Source organism: Microtus ochrogaster, unplaced genomic scaffold (genome assembly GCF_000317375.1).
Source record: "Microtus ochrogaster isolate Prairie Vole_2 unplaced genomic scaffold, MicOch1.0 UNK1, whole genome shotgun sequence".
Classification (NCBI taxonomy): domain Eukaryota; kingdom Metazoa; phylum Chordata; class Mammalia; order Rodentia; family Cricetidae; genus Microtus; species Microtus ochrogaster.
Window position 1 is genome coordinate 4,284,496 of NW_004949099.1, and position 11,123 is coordinate 4,295,618.

Sequence of the window (11,123 nt, forward strand, 5' to 3'; positions counted from 1 at the left end):
ACTTCCTGGCCTCTATGGCTAACAAGTGTGGCTCGCTCTGCACTCTGATCTTCAGGAAAGCTTTATTTGTTAAAGCACAAACAAAATATCACCACATCCACCCGAGCCCCTGCTTTCAGCTCTTTTGAGTCTGCACCTAAAACTCTAAGATCGCATGATAATTTCATGTTTTTTTTAAGGAACTATCAAAACATTTTCCCCATAAAATAATTTCTAAATCTAGAATTGATTTTCTAAGCTATTTGTGATCTAAAACAAATCAACTAAGGCCAGTGAGATGGATCAGTGCTTAAAGGCACCTGCTACCCAACCTGATGACCTGAGTTTAACCCCAGAACCTGCATGATGGAAGGATAAACTGACTGCAGTGAGCTGTCCTCTGACCCCCACCTACTATGGTACACACACACACCCCACAACCAAATAATAAACTCAATGCCAAAGAGAATCTAGGGTGTACTAAAAGCCTCGTTCTCCACCCCACCACAGAAGTGGCATCAAAGATCATTCTAGAAAATTTTTTCAGAGTATATAAGCACATGCACAGATAATGCAATGCTCTCTCATACAAACAAATGGAATATTCCAATTTCAGTGTTGACTTTTAAACATTCTTTTTTTTAATTGAAGCATACAAAAGAGTCATTGCTGTCAAGTTTGTCGTTCGTAGTTTTGTATATCCGATGTGCTGTTCAGTGAGCACCTCTAATGCAGAAACCTTTTGCTCCACAGAGAACTTATCACTATTAGAAGTTAATCCTAATTCCCCATCTCCCCCATAGTCACCAGTGGCCACTAATCTACTGTCTGATGGACTTAGCTCTTCTGAACATTTCCTATACATGTCATTATTATAACACATCTCCTTTCAAAACTGAAATGTTTTTCTTGGTTTGGGCATGATATAACTTGCAATATTTTATGTTATGGTTCAAAAATATTTCACTGTATAAACACATATTCATCTAATGATGAAAAATTGGGTTATTTCCACTGGGGAGTTGTAACTAAGGCTACTATGAATATTCATGTAGTTTATGCATGGACATATTTCCATCCCTCTTGGAGTAGATACAGGGGGAGCTGCATAGCCTTGCATAGTAAGGGACAGGTTGGTGGGAAATGGGGATAAATCAGTGTGGGTGCAAAGGGCAGGTTGGTAAGGTTTTAATAGTATTTTCACCTTTATAAGACTAAAGCCTTCCCTGCAGAAAACAGACTGAGTGGGAGGCAGTTGAGTGAAGGGAGGCTGAAGACTGGCCCCTTAGTTATTTGAGACCTAGAAATGAAATAGGTTTGAATTTGGGTGGTGATGACAGAAATGAAGGGACTCCAGACAAATCCATATGGGATAAGTAAGGCAGCAGAGTCCAGGGAACAACTAGCAAGTTAGTAGGCTAACTCTGTGTCAAGGCAACAAGAGAATGCCCTTGGTGGCATAGGCAGGGATCCCATCAGGACCTGCTACGGGGCAATCAAGGGATGCAGTTCTGTAGTACCAAGTAGGTGTGCACTTCAGCGAAGTCATGGAGAAGATGTCAAGCAAAGTGGAGAGGTTCAAAGCCTGCCTGCAAGTTCCGGGCCAGGTGGCTGCAGATAAACCTGACATCTGTTTCCTCACACCTGGCAATCACGGATTGAATTAGCTCATATTTTCAAAGCACAGAGGGCACGAGAAACTCTTACAAGCTGGGATTCGTTTTCATTCCTTTGCGATACCCAATAGCAAAAGGAAGAGCCAAAGGCTGAAGACCCTCTTTTCTCAAACTGGAACTCACACCAAAGTACACAGAAGTTGGAAGCCCCTGTCCCACCCCCCGGGGCCCTCGTGACTACAGTCCCGACAGCCCTCGCGCGCCACGCCCACGGCTCTTGCGCACGCGCAGCTCTAGTTGCGACTCGGCCTTACTCTACGCGGAGCTTTGACAGAGACTCCCTGAGGGGTGGCGGGGCGGACCCTTGGCGTCGCGCGCATGCCTGGCAGGGCCGGGCGGCTCTTCTCCGGAGGCTGTGGCTCTGAGGCCTCCGCTGGGCCTAAGATGGACCTCCCGGCCATGCTCGCCTCCCCGGTCGCGCGGGGAGACCAACATGGCGGTGGGCCAAGCCTACTTCGCCGCGGCGCGGGGCCGTCCTTCGGTGCGGGCCCCGGGCGCCGCCGCCTGCTGCTACTGAGGGGCCCGGAAGATGGCGGGCCCGGGCCGCGTCAGGAGGAGGCCCCAGGGCCGGGGCCGAGCCCGCCGCCCTCCGAGGACGGCGGCGACTCCTTCGTGGTACTGCTGGAAGTGCCGCGCGCGACTGACGCCCACGGACAGGGGGAGGCCGAGCCGGGTCCCGGCGCGAGTCCCCCGGAGCAGGTCCCGGCCGCCGCCCCCGGCGCGGCTCTGGCGGGCACCGTCACCATCCACAACCAGGACCTCCTGGTGCGCTTCGACCGCGGCGTCTTCACGCTGGCCGCCGCGCCCGCGCCGGTCGCCCCGAGCCTGCATCCCGCGACCATCCCGGGCCCAGAACCCTCTAGCGCTTCCGTGGTCCGCCGCGGAGCGGTGGCCTCCGGCGCTGGCTCTCCAGCCTACCGCTGCCCGGAGCCGCAGTGCGCGCTGAGCTTCGCCAAGAAGCACCAGTTGAAGGTGCACCTGCTGACGCACGGCAGCCTCCAGGGCCGGCGGCCCTTCAAGTGCCCGCTGGATGGCTGCGGCTGGGCCTTCACCACCTCCTACAAGCTGAAGCGACACCTGCAGTCGCACGATAAGCTGCGGCCCTTTGGCTGCCCGGTGGGGGGCTGCGGCAAGAAGTTCACCACGGTGTACAACCTCAAGGCGCACATGAAGGGCCACGAACAGGAGAGCCTGTTCAAGTGCGAGGTGTGCGCCGAGCGCTTCCCCACACACGCCAAGCTCAGCTCCCACCAGCGCAGCCACTTCGAGCCCGAGCGCCCCTACAAGTGTGATTTCCCCGGTGAGCGCGAGCCGCGGACCTGCGGGGGCGGGCGGAACCAGCCGGTGTCGGGATCAGGGACCAAGCTCTGTGTCGCTGTCTGGGCAGGGTTTACCTGGGGATGCCCTAATCTAAGTGGGGAGCCTGCAAAGAAACACTCCCGTGTTTGTGTTCACGTTCCTTCCAGGTAGTTAGATGTGAAGCCTTGGGTTCCTACCGCGAAGTGGCAAGCATAGTCACAGCTGACCCTGGCAGAGGCCACAAATCCTTTGTTAAGATGCTTCCTCTGAAAATGACTGCTTCTCAGAGTTGATTGAATTGGGACTTTTTCTCAATCTACTCAAGTTTATTAGAATATGCTAGTAGATCCAAGACTCATAAGGCCAAGTATGTCTCCTTAAATTACTGAGAGGATGGCAGTACACGTTAGTGTTTCTCTGGACCCTCTTCAGCCTCTTTGAAAGAAAGGCCCACGAATTAGCAGGCACAGAGCCCCCAGGGATACCTTGTCCGTCCCAGTATTATACAGAGTGATGCTCCTTCACCAGGGTGAACCGCTGCAACCACCATCAGGTGTGTGGCACAGATGTTTTTGTGTCTTCTACGCTTTATTTTTGTCAGACTTCTTAGTTTTTGGGACATATATACACACTGTTCTAATAATATACATTATAGAGTATGCTCATATGTAGGGTTTGCAACAAAGTCTGTTATTGTATTCTTACATGCCCACAGACTATCTGATACAGTCTGATTGAAAATCTGTGTGCTGTACTGTGTGAAGGAAAGGGATTCACATAAAAGCATGAGGTGCCACTAAGGGTTTTGTGTTGGCTGATCAGTTGGGTTTCCATAGAAGCAGAGAGAGGGGCTGGGGAGCACCATTAAGTGTCCAGTCAAGGAAGGATTCTTTTAACAACATGAGCCAGGAAGTGGTGGTGAGAGTGGTGGGGAGGCTTCAGGTAAAAGACACAGAGGCAGGATAAAAGGGCATGGCGATTGATTGGGGGTGATGAGGGCTGTTGCTAAGGCAGAGAATGCTAATATTCAGATTAGCCTAATCAGTTGCATCCTATGGAGCAAAGGGAACAGATTGAAGCTAAGTATGGAAGAGGACTTTTGGATGGGGCAGAGATTCCCTGGGCTACTACTTTTATTCAGGGTTGTGCAGTGCTTCACAGCCATAGTGATAGCATTTTAGGGACTCTGAGGAAGAGCTTCAACAAAGATAGCTCCTAAACATCTTTCAGCTTTTTATTTTCCACCCTGTTTGAACACCAAATATTTCTGTCAAAGAAGTATTGATGTAGGAATTGCTGAGGTGTAGGTTGCTTGGGTTAATGGGGTGGGGTTGGGTGGGTCTATGCGGATGGAGGTGAATATGACAAGAACCTGAGGAAATGGATGAAAGAAAAAGAGAAAACAGATGATAAGATGTGGGGCTGCCCATTGCAGAGGCTGGAGGAAATTGAAAAGTGTGGAGGATGCAGTATCCCCCAGTGGGATAGAAAATCTTAGCTAGTGGGATGGTTGCAGGCCTGCAGAGCTGTCCAAGACTAACTTTTGATCATTAGTGCGTTTTGTCCTGCTGATTTCTTGGATTTCACTCAGACAGCATTGCCAACTGAGTTTGTGGAAGACTCATATAGTTTATGCAGATTGGCTACAGAACTGCCTGGCCAAGGCTGTGTTTGGAGGACACTTAATCACTTGTGCCATCTGCACATAACTCTGCAGCAAGTGGCCTGTGTGTGCTACTCCTACTGTACTTCTAGAAAGCTAAATATTGGTGGGCAGGGCTTTGCAGAGATGGTTTCTGAGTCATGTCTTTGTCTGCTTATTGTGAATGTGCCCTAGGCTGTGGACAGTGTAAGCTGCCCTGTGTGCTTTTGTCATCCTATGAGCTGAGTTGTGTTTTCTTTATTCAGGCTGTGAGAAGACATTCATCACAGTGAGTGCCCTATTTTCCCATAACCGAGCCCACTTCAGGGAACAAGAGCTCTTTTCCTGCTCCTTTCCTGGATGCAATAAACAGTATGACAAAGCCTGTCGACTGAAAATTCACCTGCGAAGTCATACAGGTATGAGCTAGAGGGTGCACCACAGTGTGGACCCATGCTTTGCGCTGGCTATTGTGCTCATAGTTACACTGTGTCACTTTTTTCTTTTACAAGGTGAAAGGCCATTTATTTGTGACTCAGACAGTTGTGGCTGGACCTTCACTAGTATGTCCAAACTTCTAAGGCACAAAAGGTAAACCTTACATTTTGTTATTTAGGTTCTGAAAGCACATGAAGTATGTGTCATAGAAGACTTTGAGTGAATCACTTACAGATTTCAGACTGTTTAAAATGGAGCTCAGTGTCAGTGTTGTAGAAAATCAGAAAACTGTAAGGAAAGCACGAAGAATCTTACTTGATAGCAATTGTTTCCTGTTAGGTTTGGATTGGTTTACTTAGCATACTGTCATACAATTACATTTTTTTTCCTCTTAGATGTTTTAGAAATACTTTTTTTCATGTTCTTACAAACTTTTAGTAGTGATATTGACATCTAGGGTCTGTGTACCCGTGATGTTCAATATGTTGTCTCATTCCATCTTGGTCACAGCTCCAAGATTAGTATTATTCATACTTAGGGAATGAGTGGCCCATGTTGCTTTGCATAACTGGAATCTGAGGTGCTCAGAGCAAAAACATTACTTAGAAAAGGACAGTCTTTCTAAGTTGACTTAAGAGAATTCTTTCCCACTGTTGCCAGGCTCACTCTTGCTCTCCCCCCCCCCCATCTCTATGTCCGTCAGTCTGTCTGTCTTCTGGCCATCTGTGGCTTGGAAAGCACATAGACGATAGATACTTCTAAACAATTTAGATTGCTGCATTCACTCCTTTGGGACTCACCTAGTCCTAGATTGTTGTAGCATTAATTGTTCTGTGTCTGGCTACGGGGCCACCTTAATTATCAAAGTTGAGTTTCTGATTATGGGCAGCCAAACAAACTCTGTGTGCACACTCTGAAATGCACTGATCGTTCTGAATGGAAAGAGCATGCTGTTTCTGTGTCTAAAGTCTCATTCCTGTGAACCTGTGAGTAGTAATTGTTCCTTTATTTTTGTCCAGGAAACATGACGATGACCGGAGGTTCACCTGCCCTGTGGAAGGCTGTGGCAAGTCATTCACTAGAGCAGAACATCTGAAGGGCCACAGTATCACCCACCTGGGAACAAAGCCATTCGAGTGCCCTGTGGAAGGTAGCATTTAAAATGTCGATTTAGCTGTAGACAAAGTGCCACACCGACACTCATGTTGAGCTATAAATTTGAGTTGCAGAAGCACTAAGGTAATTGCCAGTCACAGCATTGATGGAGCCCACTCTGACAGAAATCAGCAGGGTGTGCCTAGGAGGGGTCACTGAGGCTAAAGAAATGTTAGACTGAGAGAAATTGAGACAGAAAACACAGGATAGATTCAGGGGACTGCCAGCTTACTCTGGCCAGTTTCAAGTTTATTTCAGAGCCTGCTTATATACAAAAGCAGAGCAAAACACAGCACAGTCAGTCAGTATCTAACCATAAGACCATTCCTGTCCTTGAGTGAGCAGCCTCCTATCTGACTTGTACTTGCTGCTCAGAAGCAGCCTTATATGATGTTCCTGAAGTTTAGCATCAGCAGCGTTCTTTCTACTAGATAGAGTGTTCTTTTCTCATAAGCAAAATGCTCTTTGCCATGGGCTAAATCAGAAGTCTCTCATAGCCCTCAAGGTTATTGGAAAAAGCAAAACAGGCAAACTTGAACTCAAACGACTTCTTTAAGCCAGAATTGACTCCAGATGGAAACCGAGTCACACATGGGCTCCCACACAGCACTGTATTTATTTGGTTAGTTGAAAGTGCATGCACACCGTCTTAGGAGTGTGTTGAAAGAGGTACAGGTTTGCCTTCTGCCCTGACACTCAGTCTGAGGCTCTAGTTCCACTGTCTGTCTAACTTGGTGATTATGAGGAACGGGTGAAGTGAGGAGAAGAATGTTTCTTTAGATATAGTCTGGCACATAGCTTGGGCTCACTAAACGACAAGCAACTAGTCTTATTGCACCTGGACAGAAATAAAGTCTGTCTGATTTCTTTTTTTTCAAGCTAGGGTTTCTTTGTGTAACAGTTCTAGCTGTCCTGGAACTAGCTCTTGCAGAATAGGTTGGCCTCAAATTCACAGAGATCTACCTGCCTCTGCCTCCCGAATGCTGGGATTAAAGGCATGCGCCATCACCGCCTGGCCTGCCTGATTTTTTTTTTTTTTTATAAGAGTATTGCTGAGGCTTTGTCTTAGTTAGGGTTTCTATTGCTGTGATAAAAAACCATCACCAAAAGTAACCTGGAGTATGTTTCAGCTTATACTTCTATGTTACAGTTCATTATCAAAGAAAATCAGAGCAGGAACTCAAAGAAGGGATCTGGAGGCCGAAGCTAAAGTAGAGGCCATGGGGTAGTTCTGGTTACTGGCTTGCTTCCATGGCTTGCTTAGCCGGTTTTCTTATAGCACTAAGGACCACAGGCCAAGGAATATTACCACCCACAGTGAGTTTGACCCTGCCACGTCAATCATAAATCAAAAAAAACCCCTCATAGATATAGTCACAGACCAGTCATGCAGAGACATTTTTCTCAATTAAAGTTCCCTTTTCAAAAAGACTAACTTGTATAAAACTAGCTAGCACAGGCTTTTTTTCTTTAAAATGCTTAAGTGTAATTTATTTGCCAAAAATTTGTATGACCCATTCATACAAATCAGATGGGCCCTAAATTGATGGCCTCAGCTAAATCTGTGGACTTTAGTTATCTTAGCTGGAGAAGGATAATAAAGACCACTTAAAGCCAGCACCAGTTCTTTTTTTTTTTTAAATATTTATTTATTTATTATGTATACAATGTTCTGTCTGTATGCCTGCAGGCCAGAAGAGGGCGCCAGACCTCATTACAGATGGTTGTGAGCCACCATGTGGTTGCTGGGAATTGAACTCAGGACCTTTGGAAGAGCAGGCAATGCCCTAAACCACTGAGCCATCTCTTCAGCCACCCCCCCCCCAGCACCAATTCTTACAGCATACTGAACATAATACAAATGGTATGATCAAGTTCTCCTTATCAGCATACTAACTGTAAGTGTGGACAGATAAATAGGAACATATAAGCTGCTGTGAGATGTCTACACTTCATCCATACTGCTCTTGAGGGAGTGTGAATGTCCTGGTCAGCTTAAGGAGGAAGAGCTAACCGGACATTAAAGGATGGCTGTTGGAAACCGAGAATTCACAGCCGTTTGCTTAGAGACAAAGCCTAGTCTGGTCTGTGGAGAGGCACTACAGTCACCCTGGGCTGGGGGCTAGCAGCTCAAAAGAAGAGAATCCCATCAATAGCAAAGACAGAAGTCAGAGCATGCTGTAATGATTTGGACCTGGATGAGGGAGGGACAGTTGTTGAGATCAGTGTCTCAACTGAAATTGGGAGGGGAGAGGGTTTGGTCATATGGTACATAAAATGATAAACTATACCATCAGCTTGGCTTAAGATACTCAGCAGACTCTGTGTCTGCTGCTGGCTTAGAATAGGCTGGACTACAAGTGAGGCAGGTGGCATACAGGTCCTTGCATAAACCCTGCAAGTGGATGGAATTCTCAAGCAATTGAAAGTGTAAATTCACCAGGTGGTGGTGGTGCACTCCTTAAATCTCAGCACTTGGAAGGCAGAGGCAGGTGGATCTCTGAGTTCGAGACCAGCCTGGTTTATAAGAGCTAGTTCCAGGACAAACTCCAAAGCTGAAGAGAAACCCTGTCTCAAAAAGAAAAAAAAGAAAAGAAAAGTAAGTGTGAATTCTGGATTCTAGTCCTGAGTCCGCCATTTGTCTGGCTCAGAGAGGTCCTGGGATTAGCAGCTTAAGCTCTGTGCCTCTTTTCCTATCCATAAAGTAAATAAAACCTTATAAGGTTCTTGCAGAGATTCAACTAATTAAAACTTTTAAAGCTTGTAAAAGCATTGATACTGATCAGTTCTGATGATTGTAGTGATTGCTATTAGGTGGAGTTTTGTTTCCTATATTTTAAGCCTTGGAGGAGAGCCACATACAGTGGTAGAACAGTGGAAAGGCTGTCCTGCTGGGAGCTCTAGGCAGGGTGCTAAGCCAGAAGGATGTCTGTGGAGGGCCAGTTCAGAATGCTGAGGCCCACTAGTGCCATTTGGTGTTGATGGACAAGTTTTAGTAGGGTAACTCAGACAGGGTTGCTGATCAATGGGCAGGGGACTGCTCATTTTTACAGCTTTTTTTGGAGGTGATTGGTGGGAGAAGAAAGGGCAGAAGTTCACTGTTAAAGAGAGAGCATTTGTTTTTGAAGTTCTCAAGGAGCTTTGAGGCATTAAGATGACCAGCCTCAGCAGAGAGAAGAGTAGCAGAGTTGTGCAGAGACTCCAGAACCCCTTCTTACTGGACTAAGTGAAGCTAGGGCCTGTGTTGAGAGTGGCATCGGGCCCATCCTCAAGGTGGTGGGCAGTGCCAGTGCCCAGGACCTCCAAGTGGGCTATTTAAGGAAAAATCGAGCCATAGAGGAAGGACCCTGGCTATCTCTGTGCAGTTTGGGACTTAACTTCATTCTCACATGAAACTTCAAACATGTTTCTAAACAAGCTCTAAGTCTGTTCCTTATCTTGACCCCCATGCATCTTATTTTACAAACAAGGAAAAGCTGCTCTGCAAAGGGCCAGAAATTTGTCCATAGGGCTGGAAAGATGGCTCAGAGGTTAAGGGCATTGCCTGCTCTTCCAAAAGTCCTGAGTTCAATTCCCAGCAACCACATGGTGGCTCACAACCATCTGTAATGAGGTCTGGTGCCCTCTTCTGGCTTGCAGGCATACACACAGACAGAATATTGTATATATAATAAATAAATAAAATATTTCAAAAAAAGAAATTTGTCCATAGCCATGGAGCAAATGAGGGTTGCGTGCAGACAGCCTTAGCTGGGCAGCTCCCTGGACTTTTACACCTTTCTAGTCCAGGCCTCGTCCCATCACTCACCAGGGGCAGAGTCACCCACCTTGCTCAGGCACCTGTGTCTCAGTCTTCTCAGAAGCTGTTTCTACACCAGTCATTATTTTAGCACTGATCTTGTTCTTGTTCTACCTTTTATTCTAACTTAATACCTACATGGTCAGCCAACTCACAAGCCTCAACTCTGCCTCCCCTTTCTGGGTCTATGAAGGGCAGAGCACCAACATGACAGGCAGTAAGAGATGAAGGTAAGGTAATCAATCGTAAATGTGTATGCCTTCCAGCATTTGAATCCAGATCTGCTGTGTAAGTGAGTTGAGCTCCACTTGTACCTGTGACCTAGAGACATTTGATCAGTTTCTGAGCTGCACAGAGATGAAATAGGTTGGGTTGCCTTTTGGTTATGTGTTGAGATAGTTCCAATCCCTAGAACTGTAGCATTACTTTTTTTTTTTTTTTTTTGGTAATTGCTTAATAGAGGTGATTATACATTTTTGCAACTAAACTTTGGAGGAGTTGTTTTGACTTAACTCTGAGCAGTGGATGGAAGTGGAGTGAGTTTGATCTGGTCACATGTCTTATACTGACTAATTCATGGTTTGCTTATTCCTTTACAATTTTTCCTTTATCCCGTGGCTCCTCCTAGGGTATTTGGTATATGTCATTTGTCACAGGCCAGTGCTTGGGAACGTAGTGTCATGCTTTATATTAGTTGGGGTTCTCTAGAACAGAATTGCTGAAGTGGCTCTCTCTTTCTCTTTCTCTCTCTATATACATAGATAGACAGACAGACAGATAGATTGATTGATTTTAAAAGGGGGTTTATTAGAATGGCTTACAGGCTGTAGTTCAGCTAGTTCCAACAGTGACTGTCTCCTGAAGTAAAGTTCAAGAATCGTTCAGTCCACAAGGCTGGATGTCTCAGCTAGTCATCAGTATACATTGGAATCCCAAAGAAGTCTCTAATGCCAGTGAAGGAATGCCTTGGCATCAGAATAGATAAACTTGCCAGGGATGGTGAGGGTAAGCAGGAAAAAGACAAAAACTTTCATATTCTATGTCCTTTTTTTTTTTTTTTTTTTGGTTTTTCGAGACAGGGTTTCTCTGTGGCTTTGGAGCCTGTCCTGGAACTAGCTCTGTAGACCAGGCTGGT

The 11,123-nt window shown here is 46.4% G+C and overlaps 1 protein-coding gene across 4 annotated transcripts in view; it reads left to right on the plus strand.

Annotated features, from left to right (window-relative positions):
* Positions 1-1,892: 1,892 nt before the first annotated feature.
* Zxdc (ZXD family zinc finger C) overlaps positions 1,893-11,123 on the plus strand; it is a 33,970-nt gene continuing 24,739 nt past the window's right edge. For 3 of the 4 annotated variants that reach the window (XM_026788075.1, XM_005364869.3, XM_026788076.1), the window contains exons 1-4: positions 1,893-2,955; positions 4,863-5,015; positions 5,109-5,187; positions 6,054-6,184. In XM_026788075.1, coding sequence (XP_026643876.1) covers positions 1,974-2,955; positions 4,863-5,015; positions 5,109-5,187; positions 6,054-6,184 — 1,345 coding nt within the window. In that variant the 5' untranslated portion in view covers positions 1,893-1,973. The remainder of the gene's footprint in view (positions 2,956-4,862; positions 5,016-5,108; positions 5,188-6,053; positions 6,185-11,123) is intronic. The other variant, XM_026788077.1, reaches the window with a different exon arrangement.